The following is a 16,824-nucleotide window of genomic DNA, read 5'->3' as shown; positions in this document are numbered from 1 at the left end:
CCTTCACTAATCTATGTACCTACCTTCTTTTCATGTCAACCACATGTGGTCATCTTTTTTTGACTCTGGTTGCTCTTTTAATGTCCTGTCTGTCCTTACATTATAGCAGTGTATTAATTTGTAGCTGCTCATCATATTGTTTTTTTTTTATCATCTTCAATTCTCACAACACAAAGAGACTCTATGAAGCCTTAGTGGACAATTATGGAGTTTCTCCTCCCACCATCCAGGACAGTATAGGCTGACTGTGTTCTCTCTAGTTACCTCTTGTCTACTCATCCAACTATCCACTTGCTCACTGTCTCGATAGAAAAGGTGTAGGTCCAGACACTGCTCATACTGGTGACGACGTTTCTCCCATAATTCCAAGAGTGCAGCATGATCATTGTCAAGAGAAGTCATCTTTGGGGAAAAGGAAGAATAAATCAGGTTAATTGGGAGAGGTATTATCTATCATTGTCCCATTGAGGCCATGAACAGAGACCCTAAATACTAGGAATTGCAATGATAGAATTGCAGACTGTTTGACCCATGCTCCACTTCACCTCTCTCTGATTCAGCTACCCATTCTGTGAAACAGAGTTGTGAGGATCAACTGAAATAATGCATATAAGGTGTTTCACAAACTTTAAAGTGTCATATAAATACTGGATATTATTATTATTGCTATTCTAGCTGACTAACTCACTCAGCGACTTTCTCTCACTGAGTAAACCAAATGAGTTCCCTCATTTGAAGACCCAGCAGGAATCACATTTATGCTCTCAGAAAGTATTCAAAATTGAATCCTCAGACTAAATGACAAGATCAGAAAGCTAGGAGCAGCATGAGATAATGGAAATCAGAACATCTGGAATCAAAGGGCTTGGATTCTTACCCCAGTTCCACCTAGTGTTACTTAGATGACCTTTGGCAATTTACTGCTCTGGGTTCTTATCTATAGAAGGAGAGTGGTGGGTTGGCTAATCTCATTCAAGCTCCATACTGGAGATCTAAGAACTGCATAGGGAGAATGATTCTAGAACACTAAATGAAAAAGTAAAACAGAAAATGAATGTGGAAATCCTATTACTAGAGGTCTTTGATAAAAGGCTACTCATATCTGTATTTGGTTGGGTGAAGTCTTGCTCATTGTAGAATTTTGAAGTTGGAAAAGATATTATAAATAATTTAATCGCACAGAGAAAGATTTATCTAAATGATTTCTTGGGGTCTTTCTTACTTCAGACTCTTACTTCTGGAGATTTGTTGGGGATAAAAATGAAGCAAACTACAGTCATTAATATATCCAAATTACCTTTTCATACACTTCTTGAGAACCCTCATGCTCAGCATTCAACAGATCCTGGCCAGTCTCTGCTGCTGACTGAAACCGATCTTCATAAGAATCAATTTCATGCTGTGATTACAAAAAAAATAATGTGCTTAAGTTGAAAGAAGGATTCATATTTTTCTCCTTCAGAAAATTGGGGAACACTGACCTTGGGGGTCAAAGAAAGTGATGGAACCTTGTTGATAGAGATCTTTAAATTGATGTAACCTCACTGCATGACCGCCCCCCCCCCTTGTTTTTTTTTTCCTAGCCCAGGGAATGGAAAAATATGACTTGAGGGTTCAGTCCTGATTTTGCTTAGTTGAGAATGTCTTTTAGATCTTTAAAGCATATAAGCCATATGAAAACCCAAGTGATGAGTTGGATTTGAACCCCAAGTCATCATATACTGATTTCTAATCTAGGTCTTTCAAACATTATTTCTAAGTAGTCTGTCCAAATTGAGACAGAGACATTATACAAACAATTAGAATGATTTAAATTCCAGAGAAAGAAAGTCAGGGGTTAGAAATCCATACTCCCCAGTCCTTTTAGAGTCAGTCCAAGATCAGGGTTAGCTAGAGGCTCCTAGAGCAACTTATTCTTATGATTTTCAAAAAAATTTATTATTTGTGATAGATCAGATCACATATAAAGCTTTGCCATAATAGATGCTGACCTCAATATCTAATGCAATTCAGAGACTAATAATAAAAACAGTTCTCATCTTCAATTCATTATCCTCTTGAGGAAGGTTACTCATCATCCTCTCCATTCAGTGCTGAGGTTGTGTACAGTGAGTCACTGGCCATAAATTAAATATAAGAGAGAAGTGGTCAGGTGGGTAACTCTGGGCCTTACTAATGTGGAGAGGGATTTCCTCTGATTTCTTACAAGATCTATGCTGGTCTGACCATTTCACCTTCTAATTCAAATCTTTAAGTGGCCCAGTAATGGATAAAGTATAGACTCCCTAGTGAACTATTTGCATTATCCTCAACCCCTTTCCCAAACTAACTCTAATTTAATTCTCTTTATATCCTTTCTTTCACTCTACATTCTAGCACAGATAGAAATTGGCTATTCCTTGGTATCTTCTTGCACGTTCCTACCTCTATATATTCAGGAAACTATCCTCCATACTTAGAGTATACTTGTTCCTCATCTTAGCTTTCTAGGCCAATCCAGCTATTGTCTCCTATCTTTTTTTTTCTATTTTATTTTAACATTTTTATATTTGTAGCCTCAATGCTTAGCACAATGTCTTTTACTTAATAGTTGCTTTAATAGATTTTTATTGACTGATTTTTCTCCTCCATGATGACTTTCTTGTCCCTTTAGATGAAAGGGATAATTCTCTTCTTGGAAGTTTCTCAAATTCTTTGCCTGAATTTCTCCTTTCTCTCTGTCTTTGTCTCTCTCTCTCTCTCTCTCTCTCTCTCTCTCTCTCTCTCTCTCTCTCTCTCTCTCTGTGTCTTTTTATCTGTATTTATATTTATTTTTTCCAGTGTCTACTACAGTGAACTCTTCTTACCTATATGTCAGAAACTCATAATCTATAAAATACAACTTCAATTGAAAACAACACGAAATGTGTGTTTAGCTTTGGGTTTAGCTTTGCTAGGTAAGGAGCCCTCATAAGTCCCGAGGAGAACTGAACTTTGAAGAACAGTTAGTAGGGAGTAGATGCCATACCTTATGCTGTTGATGCCTATCTAGCAGGGCTTCCCCACCTGCCACATCTGTTGGCAGTTCATCTGCATTGATAAGGACTGTTTTCTCTTCCATCCAGCCTGTGAGTTCTTCAAAGTCAGACAAGAAGCGCTGGTACCTAAGATAAGGAAGGGACAAAGGAACAGTGTGACAGTCAGTCTACCAAGCTAATCAGATCACCTAGGAAGAGAAAAAATAACCAATGTGTTTAAATTTCCACAAAAGGGATGTAACTCTACAGAATTTCTGATTGGAGGGTTTTGGCATACTAAAATGAATGGTTAAAAAATTACGTGGGATATTCTCTGTCCCTGAGGATCAAACCTCAAGGAAACAGATCTTCCTTCAACTCAAAGTAAATATTTGCTCAATGAAGATCCTTTGAATTTTCCTTATGGAAAGAAAAATTAATAAGTTCAAATGACTTACTCAACATCATGTAAAATGAAAAAAGAAGAACTATTTTGATCTACATGTGCATTACCTACTTGATGACTTATCTATAACACATATTTTAACTCAGGTTGGCTTTTTTTCTCCCTTGAGTTGTTGAGTTGCTCTTTACTCTCATAAATGAACACAGTGCATTGTTCAAAGATACTCAAGTGTTATTATGTTGACCTTTGCCAGGTAACATAGGTTCATTTGCAGTATAGTCAAAGTGGTAAGGTGAATCTATAAAAAATCATTCCAGATCCAAATATAAATTGAATTTTACCTGTTTTGAATTATCTATTGATCTCAAATAATTTGCCTAGAGATGCTTGTGGTACCCTTGATTTTGTGTTTATTTACTTTACATATCATGTTCTTTATTTTAGGTTAGAGTGCATTGGAGAAATGGCATCTAATCCCCATTCTACTTCTAACTAGCTTTGTGACCACAAAAATCATCTGAATTGATCTGCCTCTCTTCCCATATCAATTACAAAGGTTTTGTGATAATAAAAAGCAAACTCTATTTTGAAATCATTTTATAAAATTAAAGGTACTTCATTATTATGAGAGATTACCATCGTTCAGCTTAATTTTTAAAAATATGAAGTTTACAGTCATCTACTGATATAAGTAATTAGAATACCACTTTTTTCAGAATTGTTGCTAATGTGCTATAAATCAGGACTCTAGCAAACTGTTGGAGAAAATGGAAAAATATGGGAAAAACATAGGATCTTACTGCTAGAGTTAGAAGGGAACTCATGGACTCATTGGTTCATAGGTCTAGTACTGGAAGGAAACTTAGAAGTCAATGAGTACAATACCCTCATTTTACAAATGAGTAAACTTGGACCATCCTAGTTAAAGGAATGAAAACTGACCTATATATGTAGCTATAGCTTTAGAAGCATCTAAATACGTGTAGATAGGCACATGGGTATAATATGTGTGTGTGTGTGTGTGTGTGTATACACATACACACACATGTATATACAGATCGAGAGAGAGAGAGAGAGGTGATGCCATGACAAATACATGAATTGGATTTGAGTGAGGGGGATGCTGTCTAAGTCACCTCAATTTCTCCTCCAGATCCATCTGGGTCCAGTGGCCAGACATGAATCAGGACAACTGGAAATGGCCCTGGATGTAAGGCAATTGGGGTTAAGTGACTTGCCCAACATTACACAGCTAGAAAGTGGCAAGCATCTAAGGCTGGATTCAAACTCCCATCCTCCTGAATCCAAGGCCAGTGTTCTATCCACTAAGTCACCCAGCTGCCCTATAAGCATGTATACTTATATATGCATATATATGAACACACAGACACATTTTAAATAGATACACAAGACATGTATTTTATATATACATGGGAAGATATATTTATATTTAGTTTTATAGGTAGAAAGTCAGAGAACTAGGAGAATGGCATCACAGTCACTTATGTCTCTCTGCTTAAAATATTATAAATGAATAGAAAATACAAATTACCATATATATATATATATATATATATATATATAGTATGTATGCATAGTTGTACATGTATGTAAACATTTCATTTTGAATATATTTATATGTTTAAACCAGTGTTTCTTGTCTGACTTTGAAGAACATATGCTTATATACACACATACTCAGATGCTGCTTAGTGAAGTGAACCAGTGAGGACAAAAGTAGCTAATCTTCTTAACCTTGTGTAAATCTTCAGAGGGTTTACCTACACAAGTTTGTACTCCCATACAATCAACAGGTCAGAGCTCATTGTCACAATTTTTACTGCTTTACCTCTCTCATGTTTGACTTAAATATGTTTATCTCCACCCCATCCTCCACACCCTCCTCCATATCTGTTGGTAAAGAGACCTTGGAATGAGGTCTTTCATACCAGTAGGAAGTTTGAAGCCTGGCATATCTTTTGGTGGCTAGAACCCGGATATGTGCCCAGTTAGAGGCTAAGTCTTCTTTCTTCTCCTGGATCTGAGGTGCATCTGAATGATGGGAAACCTGTAGTTTATCTGCCTTAGCACACAGCTCTTTCACCTATAAAATGGAAAACCAATTTCAATATTCACCAATAACATTTATCCTTGGTAAAAATGATCATCTTATTTCAATCAGCAATCTTTTATTTTAAAACAAATTTCTAGTATCTTAGATTTAGAGATATAGTAGAAGAGTCCTTTGAATCCACTTTATTCAATTCTACCTGTTTCATTTTACAGACAAGGAAATTGAAGCTCAGAACGAAATGCTTTACCAAAATCTATACAGGTAGCTGTTTAAACCCAACTTCCCAAAATCCAGCACTTCTAAATGATTCTGCCAAAATCAAAGCTTCAGAGGAATTTTGACTTCCTAGTCATTGACAGTTTGTTTTATTTATTTTGGAAAAGCTAGGACTACATATTTCATTAGACTCAATAGAATTCACAATCTAAACTCAGGAGCAAGGGGCATGACAAGTGTGACTTTCCCCCCCCCCCGAATTAGTTCAGCATGAAATGATATTTGTGATTTCTGGGGTAGAGAAGTTATTAATTTATTCCTTGACAAATCTCTTGAATACCTATATTCAATAATAAATGACACTAATGATTGCTGGAGTGGGGAGCTGTTAAACAATTAAGCCATTCTTGATCAAGTTCTAGAATACTTATGTTTCAGTTTTGCCAAGTGAGAGGTAAAGGTATTAGCATCAAGCCTGAAGAAAAACTTGGAAGGTGATTGAATAATGGATTTCTAGTGCTTTAGGGAGAGGGGGAATCATAGGTAGATATCAATATGTCTTTTTTATATAGAAGCAAGGATTTCTGGTTCAGAAAGTGATGAAAATTTTCTGTGTATCATTTTTATTGTGCAGGAGAATTTTTGATCCAACCATGTTGATTTAATTGCAGATGAATCTGGAGAAAAGTGAATGGTTAAGATAATATATTAATTTGAGAAATCCATCATTTCTAGTACTCACCTTGTCCTCCATGACAGCTAGGTTTCTTTCCAGCCCTTTGTGACTGTGGAACAGGGCTTCAGAGCTAACCAGGTCTTTTCCATAGTCTTCTGAGGTGAGAAGAGGTTCCTTCTCTTTGATCCACTGAATGGCTTCAGACACATCCCTTTCAAACATAAAGAAAAGTTCTAAATTTGGGAGGATTCCAGGAAGCTAGGGGGAACAGCATCACAGTCACAGAGCAACCAATAGATGGCATGATTGCCAGGATAGGATCATGCCCTCCCTGGCATGCACACTGAGCAGTAGACATTGGAGTAATAGTCAGATTGTCTATGCAGTGTCTATGAACAATAAATCAGGGGTTTATGAGCATAGATGAACATTTATATGAATCCAAGCATAATTTCACCAATATCAACTCTATTGCTACAGAGTATTCTTCCTGACTTGGTGGTCTGATTTTGAATTATTACTGGAAACTCTGTTTCTGGTTCCTGCTTTAGTCATTTGAACTTGGTAGCCAACATGAAGTCTGACTGAATTATGAAGACCACACCATTTATTCTTGCTGTACAAAACTTGTATCCTCCTCTTTCCTCAGAGCTTCATTTCTATGGGTCCTGTTCATTGACTCTGTGTCACCAACATGCATTAGAACTTTTTGCATAGAGGAGGGATTCACCACCTAGGTCTTTTTTCAGAAGGGAGATGGAAGAGCAGTGCTGCAGAAAGCAATCTCTTCAGGTTCATTTCTTTGATATTATAGCTTAAGTTATAACTAACTTCCAGGAAGCTTATCCTGAACACAATTTATGATATGAGAATTCATCTTTTCTACATGGCAATTGCTTCCCTTATAGAAATAGAGTGCTAAGAATCCATCATTTAAGCCTTGCATTCAAAGACATTTCTGGGTCTTCTTGAGGCTGTAAGGACCTCAGTTCTAAATCCATCCCTAGGTCCAAGAATACTTATACCATCACAACTTCAGAAATTGCATCCCTCAAATATAATACTTGCCACCCCAACATCATAATGTACTTAATTAAATGATAGATTTACATTTAAAAATTATACACTACATACATAAATAACATACACATATATACATTACACATTAGCCTTAAGAGACCCCAAAGTTAATGTTTCAATACCTGTAGAATCGCAGTAAGTCAGCAGCATCAGACAAAATGCCACGCCTCTGGATAGCTAACCCCTGGAGACGTTGCCAATTGGTATTTACTTCATCCTGCTTTGACTTGATTAGTTCTAGTTTTGGGTGATTTTCCTTTGGGAACCAAAATAATACAAGGAGTTAAGGATTGTTGAAAGCAGATGAATACAAACAAATTGGCTGTTGTTGCTGGTTTTTTTTCTAGTATGTCATGAAGGTAGTTCACGTGCCTCTAATTGTGGAATGATCCACACTAACCTTGAGTGAGAGTGCTCCTTCCTTCTTTCCTCCCTGCTTTGCCTTAAGTGGCATTTACTAACTTCTACAGATCTTAATACCAACAATTCCATCAAGTTTATTGGATAAACAAGTGGATTGATGGATTTTGCTCCAAACCACTACTCTGTTGATACCCTGTAATCCTCTGTCTGGACAAAGAATATTCTGTAATTGTTTCTCTGTTTCTCTGATCCTCCTGCTCCTTCTTCTTCTATTTTCTTCTCCTTCTTCTCCTTCATCCTCTCTTCTTCTTCTTCATCTTCTTTTCTTCTTCTTATCTTCTCTTTCCTTCTTCTTCTTTACTTTTTTGTTCTAATTCTACTTCTACTTCTTCTTCTTCTTCTTCTTCTTCTTCTTCTTCTTCTTCTTCTTCTTCTTCTTCTTCTTCTTCTCTCTCTCTCTCTCTCTCTCTCTCTCTCTCTCTCTCTCTCTCTCTCTCTCTATCCCACCAGCCTTGGTCATTCTGGCTATTCCTATATGACCTACCCCTGCCCTAATCTGAGTATAATACGTTCTCACCTTGAATGTTATAGAGAGATCATGAGGACCCAACCTTAGTGATAAAGCTATGTTATCATTAGTCTATGTTCCTGCATCTGATGTAGTTCTGCAATAGGAATAAATAAATAAATAAACAAATAAACAAACAAACCTCTGATTTCATTGCAATAGTAATCTTCCAGATGAGGAAATTCCCCCCAACAACATAGGTCAGCACCTCATACTTATATTCTTAGATAATTGCACACAGCATTGAGACAATAAATGGCTTCCCAGGATATCAAAACCAATATTTCTTAGAGGTACATGAACCCCCAACTTCCTAGGTCTGAAGTGAACTATGTTTTTTAAGGCTTTGTCATGCTTTTTGAAAAAATTCAAAGTGAAGGATGGAAATTGAGAAAGGCCAATAAATTTTTCTGAGTAGAAAAAGTCTTGGTCATCCGGGCATATGACTTCTGACCTGGATCAATACTTGCAACAGGTAAGACAATGATGAGGGACAACATTGAGAGACTAATTCTTATAGTTCACTATTATCCTATAGATAGAATTACTGAACAGCACTAGATAGTCACTGAATTCATATTCTTCTCCCAAAGAGAATCTGTGTTTAGAATTTACATGAATATTCGTTTTACTATTTAACTTAAAAATAGAAGGAAAATTTCTTCTTTTGAGAAAAGATTCTCTAATTGACTTCAAAGTCAAATAGAAATGCTTTTTCATTTTTATTATCACATCACTTTTTGATTCTGTGAGCATGAAAAATCAAAACCTGATTGTTCTCACCTTGTGGTACTTCTCCCTATATTTCCTGAGAAATACACTGGAGCCAGAAGTGGTAGTCTGTACTCAGGAGACAAACCATTTCTTTCTCCCTAGGAGTGTTCCACTCAACTCTCCATGGCTTCTATTATGGCTTGTCCTGTACCCATTATCCAGTACGGTCATTGTGCTCCCATTACCTGAGCACACTGATTGGCAAATTCATTCACTGAGGCCACTCGTCCTTCACGAGCTGACAAATCGACCTGGAACTCCTCAAATTTCTTGTGCAGGATCTCAGCTCGCTCCCAATCTTCACCCAATTCTACTGATGTCACAATGGCTTCCTATAGAAGTATAGAATCATCCAAGAAATTTCCTAGTAAGGTCTAGACATTAGAAATATCATATATACATGTATGGAAATTAAATAAGAAAAACCAAGAGAAACTCACTTAGTGGAGATTAAATAGAAGAGTAGGATTCCCTTTGAAACATGAGATCACCTGCTCATGGCTTCCTTTGAGAGAAGGAAAGTAGTTGCAGGAAACCTTGAGAACATTGTCTGTGACTTAAAATCATAATAATAAAATTCTATTTTAAGGGAGTTTTCTCAACCCAGTAATGATTATTCCTTAAGTGTTCAGAAGGCAAAGCTTTCCAAGGTATTACTAATGTTTTAGTAACAAGAGTACCTATGAAAAGGATAGATAAATCACTGATTCATGAAAGGATAAGGTTTTAGCTGAAAGTGTATATCTATCATATCCTAGAGGCATCCAGGATTGTGGTAGGTGGGGAGAAAGCACTCACTTCAACTCCCTGCTACTTAACTTTCTTTGTTTGTAAAATGGGAGTATAGAGAGGCATAGACTAGATGATCTCTAGTCTATTTTTCAGCTTCAACACAATTATGGGTATAAAAAATCATAGATTTTTATATATTCTTTTATGCTTTGTGATAAATCATTTAAAATTTCCTGTTTTCCTCTTGCATATCCCCCTCTTTGGAGTGTTTATAGATATTCTTGTTACCCCAGGGGTAACCTTTTCTTCTCCCCCATCCCAATTTTCACAGGACTTCTTCAACCCCATTCTGAATCACACTTTTCCTTCATCAGTACCAAGCAGTGAAGTCTCTCTAATTGAACTTTGCCTTTGTCCCCATTCTCTTTCATTCAGTTGATACTAGAGCCAGGCAGCAGGTCAGCCATGGGCCACTATTTTTACCTTGTCACTGATCCACTCCAGGATGTCGGCACACTCCTGTAAGTATTGTTGCAGTTTCAGAACCTGCAACAGCCAGGCCCCTTTCTCTGCCATCATCTCCAATAGTAAATCCCATATTCTCTTCAACTCTTCCAGATGTGCCTAGAGGGAACAACCACGTATCAGAAACTCAGAATCAGAAGGAAACTCATAGGTTATTACATCTAACTCATATCTAAGGAGGACCATCCACTAATCAAAAACATTTCCAATATGATTTCATCTAGACTCCATTGCAGACCTCTGATGGGGGATTACTTCCAAGGGAACCTTAGATTTGTTTTTATAGTCCATGTAGCTTATGAAGCACTTATGAAGCACAGGATGTGTTCATTATATCAAGTGCCGATAATTCCAAATAAAAAAATTGTTTATACTCAGGGAACACAGTCTCCTGGAAAAATTTCCATTTTTACAGAATGTCATTCAATTCCTTGGAAACTTTTTTTCATTAATTCTAATTCTGCTCTCTAGGAATGAATGGCACAAATCTCATCTCTTTCCTAAGTACAACTCATGAAGTCCTTGTATAAAGTTCATATGCTCATAAGTCTTTTTCTCTCCCGATTACACATTCCCAGATCCTTCAACCAATTACACTGAAACACAGTCTCTAGTCACTCATCTCAATTGTTCTTTGTTGGACACGTGTCAGAAGAACTTAAAAGGTCATAGGGAAGACCTTGGTAGAACAAGAATCTTGGCTTACAATTCAACAGGATGTTTTGGGATTTGGAGTGTTTTGGGGGGATATATGTGAGGCTACTTTTTAAACCTAAATGGCATTCAATCACTTCTTGCCTACATATAAGTGGAATCCACTATTGGGTTACCAGTAGATAATAAAGCATGTAGATTCAGAGGGAAAGAAAGGAATGGAAATAATAATCATCACTATAATATAATCTTTTCTAGAATGTCCTCATGAATACATATATTTTTGTGAACGTGTATTCTATATGCCTATGTTGTCTTTCCTGATAAAATTAATGTAAGCTTCTTAAGAATGAGTAGTTTCATTTTCTATCAAGACCTAAAACAGGGACTGGCAATATAGTTGACATTTAATAAATATTTCTTGGTTGGCCAACTGTTTGATTCTAGAACTCCACTTACCTTGGTGGCTTCGTGAGCAAAATGTCCTTCAGCAAATCTAACTCTCCTGATTTCTTCCAGTTCAGGGATCACCTTAGATTTAGCTTGCACCTCAGTTTCAAATGATTGATGTTTCTGATATTTCCCCTATAGTTTAGAAATCAGAGAAGATGGTTAGAACATACCAGACTATACCTCTATTTCCCAACAGTCTATAGAAATTATCAGAGTACATCTCCCTTCTTTAATTTGAGGTGACTTAATAGACAGTGGTTATGGCTAGGGTATCCACATTTTAGAATAAATGATCCTATGATGTAGGATAGAATGAAAGAAAAAAAGAACAATATTCATGACAAATTTTAAAGAAATCCTGATACCAAAGATAGGGGACTCTGTATGTTTATTATAAAGATAATGCCATCAACAAATCAAATTTAGAAAATAAAAACTAAATACAAACAGAAAACTATAGAATTAAGGTTCCTCTAAGCTCTAAAAATGAGATCTCATGACATGTAGTCATATATAAATTGTCAAAAAGAAAACATACTTAGAAACATAGATTTCACTGAAATAATATGTATACTTCAAATACCTATGAATGTATCCATTTGAACATTTTTACTAATGTAGAATACTTCCCTCTCCTCCCTTCCCATGCCTTGGTAGTCTTTGAATATGGCCATGGTGAAATCATTTCTTCATGGCCAATCTCTGATGAAGTTTCTCTGAAATTAGCCAGAGAGATCCTAAGATAGCACACAAAAGCATTATACTCAAAACCTACATGGTTTGATGGCAACTACTAGAGTTTGTTTTTCCTCTAAATAGATTTCAAGATGCCAAGTCATCTCTTGTTCACAATGAAAATGAAAATTTCAGTGTAAGACTAAAATAATTATAGCTTTTTATTTGCTTATGCATAGCATTTTTATCATCATTATTATATGCAAAGGTTTGGTTTTTTTTAAATATGGTCATAGTCAGTGTGTGTTATTGATTCTTTTTAACTCTTCATTATTTTGCCTGAATGGTCCTGTCCTTACAGCTCTAAGCACCATTCCCAACATGGAATTCCACCACCATTACCATAACTCAGTGATCTCAAAAGCATTTTTCCTATGGGAATAAATTAATTACATGCTTCTCTGCAGTGGAGTTGTTGAAGAGTTACTGAAAGTAAGGTCCCACATGTAGCTCTCTTTCTCCTATTATTTCTCCATATTTCATTTATCATTCGTATAAGAAAAATGGCCAACTTCCCCTTATTATTCTCCCCACAATAACACCAGGGTCAGCTGCTACAACACTGACTGGGTGCTCTCCATCATGTTATCTTTTTTCCTATTCCTCTTATTGGGTTACATATAGTACAACACTAGTTCTTTGGAAAATTGAATACTGAGAGTAACCAAAGATTCCCTGCAATAGAGTCAGTAATGAGACATTAAATTTTGTATCCACAGTACTATTCTTCTAAGTTCATCTCCTAGTGACAATATATAAGCTGTTTATGAAAACTCACTCCTTGGAAAGTTTTATTCTCAAGACTGATATTATGGGACTTTGACTGGCCAATGGGTGTCCTCACAAAGTTTTGTATAATATTTAGACCAAATGAACCTATCTCTTCTCACAACACTTCTTCCTTCTAGTCTTACTTCTTCAAGATTTCATCTACCAAGTTGCTAAAAAAATTCAAAATATCACCTTTCTTTCTGGTTCATTATCATTCAGGCATCTACTCACTTGGTTCTTTCTTCCTTCTTTATAACCTTGATCCTGTGTCTAACCCATAGAAGTAATTTTTATTTTTTCTAAGGTTGAAAATCTGCTCTGGGAAAAATCATTTAGATAGAGTCCCCTAAGTGACCTGAATATTAGTTGGGTCTTTGTATTTTTCATCAGAAACAATATCAATTTTCTCCATGATCCATTTCTCCAAGTCATCAGCATCTCTCCGAAAAACCTGATAGTGATAGGAATCTTCAAGTTTCTGACCACGTTCAGCAACAAGTTCTTTGAAACGTTGATACCGACTCAACACTTCTCGTCGCCTTGCTTGGATCTCTTCAGCTGTTTCCAGCACTTTTATTCCAGTACTCTCCATTATCTATAAGATTAAAAACTTCTGTCAGTAACTTGCTGAGATATTTGTATTCTTTTCTACTCAGGGCTCTGCCAAGATGAATATTTTGATTTTTTTATAATGTACTAAGGAAATATTAATGGATGTGAACAATACACAAAAAATAACAGAGAGGAAAGAACTTTTTCCCAAAAGCTATATATTGTTATTACATATAATTAAAATATTTATTAAATTTAACATGACAGTTATCAACACAGATTTTACATGATTATATCTCCTTCTGTACTTCTTCTCTCTCTTTTTGGTCTATTTTTTAGTGTTTCATTATTTCTTTTTTTCATTCTTTTTACATTGCTATCATTATCACTACTTATCTTTTCTTCCTTCCCTAGATAAGAATAGTCAAGTAAAACAAATTCTCCCATTGGCATATATGCCTCAAGTTGTTTTATTTTTAACTTGTAGCAGCATCACAGTTCTCAACCTACACACAGTGTACCCACATCCTCCACCACTAAAAGAAATCTTTCTTTCCTGCTACCACATAGGCTAGTAGCTTTGGTAAGAGATCAAGGTTTTATTGGTTCTATAGTGTGTTCCCTTTGTAACTTTGGACAAATTATAATCTCTGTCCTTTAATTTTCTCCTATGTCAAATAAAGAATTAGATTCTATTATCTGTCAGGTCCACTTCACATCTGAAGCCTAAGATCCCATCATCTATTGAACTTCCCAGGGGACTGGTCTTTGAGAAAACCTTAAATCTTCTCCAACACTTTTCAAAGTATTAGTTCTACTAGCTAATGAGTACAGTAAAATTCTGCTAATTTTGCTAAATTGTTTGGGATTAGTGAGTAGTCTGAATTATAGAATACTTTTAATGGTATATAATTATCTTGCTTTCAGACATAGTAATAAGTATTTAGTTATGATATTTTCTTCTAGATTTACTTTAGTAAATAAGAATAGTTTGATATTGTGAAAATATATACTCAATTTTTTTCAAAAATTTTCTGGCTATAGAGATCTTAAAAAATTATTTAATTCCAAATTTTCTTTTTATCACTAGTACCTAACACACACATGCACTTAAAAGTCTCTTAAGAAACAGTAAATTGAATATGGGAACTTGTTCACACTTTAATTTTTTTAGTAATTCCTCATTTCATAGATAAAACTCCAAGGTAAATTTTGACTTAGCCACCATTTATGTATCATGAATACTGAATATATGAGAACTAAGTTCACAAATTTTTATGTTGTCTTCAACACTATAAATTCCATCTCTTCTCTCTATACAAAGAAGTTTGTTCTGATAATCTCTTTTCCTTATATAATGACCAAAACTTCCCATTTGAAACAATGGTCATCCTTGTGTAAAGTGGCATCTCTATCAGTGCTACCCAATTCATTTGAAGTCATTTGTAATGACTTTTAATTTAGCCAATGCTTTGAGCCTTCCCTTTATTTCTTTAACTATAATTTATTGCTGGTTACTATTATTATATTCAGTGAACAGACTTGTTCATTGAATGTATTGCTTAGAAGTTCAACTCTCAGGTAAAAAATTATAATTTGCCCTTAAATAACACAATTAAGGATTGTTGCTAAATCCTCAATTCACTCAGAATTTAAGGTCATTGTGAGAATTGTTATTTCATATGGAAAAATTAAAATTAAAATCTCCTGCTTCCTAAAAGTAATAAAAATACCACCAATAACAACAAAAAGCACAATGCCTTCATTGAAAGCCCTTGTTAGGAATAAGATAGAAAGAGCAAGTAGAAGTAATAGCATTTTGTACTAAGGGGGATTTTGTACTTACTATCTCCCTTGGCAAGAATTCCTTCTTTTCCTAAACAACTGGTTCCAATGGAGACCAAACCCTAAATATTCTCTTTCCAGAAGGAAAGAATACTTGCTGGGGACTCTCCAATACAACTGGTTACTGGGGATGTGGGCGGGAAATGGAGAGATGCAGCCTGCCCCAGAACTATGGCCCTGCCATGAAAAATCCACATTATCTACATCAGACAGACACAATTCAGTTCTCTTTACAGTTGTTACATGACTCAGCAAGTTCCAGAGTTGTCTCTCACTCTTTAAAAGAGAGTAAGAAAAACTATTGGATAGTTTGGAAAGCATTGACTTGGGTAGAAGTCAAGGAGTATGTTTTGCTTTTAAAGAAGAACAAAATCAGCATATTAATAATCACATATTAAGGGTATACTATGTGCTAAGAAATAATGAACACAAATAAAGTTAAAAGCAGCATCAGAGAATCATAGGGATGGAAGGTACTTCCTGCTCATATTTCTGATCTCATAGATGCAAAGAATTTTAGAGATGGAGGAGAGCTAAGAATTCATCTCAGGGAGGGACCCATAAATTTTTTTATTATTTTGCATTTCCTGTGGCTCCGTTTGTAAATCTGGTAGATACTATGGATCCCTCTTAGGGATCTAGTGGTTGAAAAATCATGAACAGACTAGTAGTTGCAAAATCATGAATAAAAAATGCAAGTGTATGTATACATGTATTTAGCTTTGTTTTCTGCTACTTCTCAGTTATCCTTCAGTGAGGTAGCTAAGGGGAAAGAGTTCTGGGTCTAGGATTTGGAATTTCTGAGTTGAAATCTATGTTTACAATAGCTGTGTGACCCTGGTAAGTCACTTCATTTCTATCTTTGTTTCCTCAATTATAAAATGGAAATAATAATAGTAACTACTTTGTAGGATTGGTATGAAAATCCAATGGCAAATAGTAGGAGTTACATAATAACTTTTTTCTCCCTTTCCTCACTTTTTAATTTGATACTATAATAATAATAATTATTATTATTTTATTACCTTTAATATGAAAGAAACCCAAGACCTTTGTGCTTTCTCTTTCTGTTATAATTAACTAAATAGCAAAACATATTTGATACTTGTAAAATAAAAAATATGAAGAAGTCAGAGCTACCCTACAAAGGGAGAACAGAGAAAGTGTTTACAGAACTCCAAGAAACTTTTCTTTCCCAAGAGGTAGAAACTATTTTGTACTATTTATAATAATATAAATGTTTATATGTTGAAATGTCAGTGAATCTGTGGTCTTATCATTGAAGTATAAATTGGAATACATCATGCCTTTTCATCTTATGTGAATCTGGTCTATGTCCTCCATAATTATTTCTCAAAAGGTCTACATAATGCACTGGAGAATTTCTTGAAATCTTCTTAAGAT

The 16,824-nt window shown here is 35.4% G+C and overlaps 1 protein-coding gene across 1 annotated transcript in view; it reads right to left on the bottom strand.

The window, feature by feature from the left end:
- The window catches only part of SPTA1 (spectrin alpha, erythrocytic 1), a 98,037-nt gene extending 82,427 nt beyond the window's left edge, over positions 1 to 15,610 (bottom strand). Inside the window, 11 exon segments of the mRNA XM_074223134.1 lie at positions 265 to 402; positions 1,298 to 1,399; positions 3,008 to 3,143; positions 5,352 to 5,506; positions 6,435 to 6,579; positions 7,571 to 7,704; positions 9,339 to 9,485; positions 10,369 to 10,509; positions 11,524 to 11,649; positions 13,379 to 13,618; positions 15,422 to 15,610. Of these exon segments, the coding sequence (XP_074079235.1) occupies positions 265 to 402; positions 1,298 to 1,399; positions 3,008 to 3,143; positions 5,352 to 5,506; positions 6,435 to 6,579; positions 7,571 to 7,704; positions 9,339 to 9,485; positions 10,369 to 10,509; positions 11,524 to 11,649; positions 13,379 to 13,615 (1,461 nt within the window). The 5' untranslated portion in view covers positions 13,616 to 13,618; positions 15,422 to 15,610.
- Positions 15,611 to 16,824: the final 1,214 nt, after the last annotated feature.

Source organism: Macrotis lagotis, chromosome 2, assembly GCF_037893015.1.
Source record: "Macrotis lagotis isolate mMagLag1 chromosome 2, bilby.v1.9.chrom.fasta, whole genome shotgun sequence".
Lineage (NCBI taxonomy): Eukaryota > Metazoa > Chordata > Mammalia > Peramelemorphia > Peramelidae > Macrotis > Macrotis lagotis.
The sequence above is the reverse complement of the archived record's forward strand: the minus strand, read 5'-3'. Positions and strand labels throughout refer to the sequence as shown.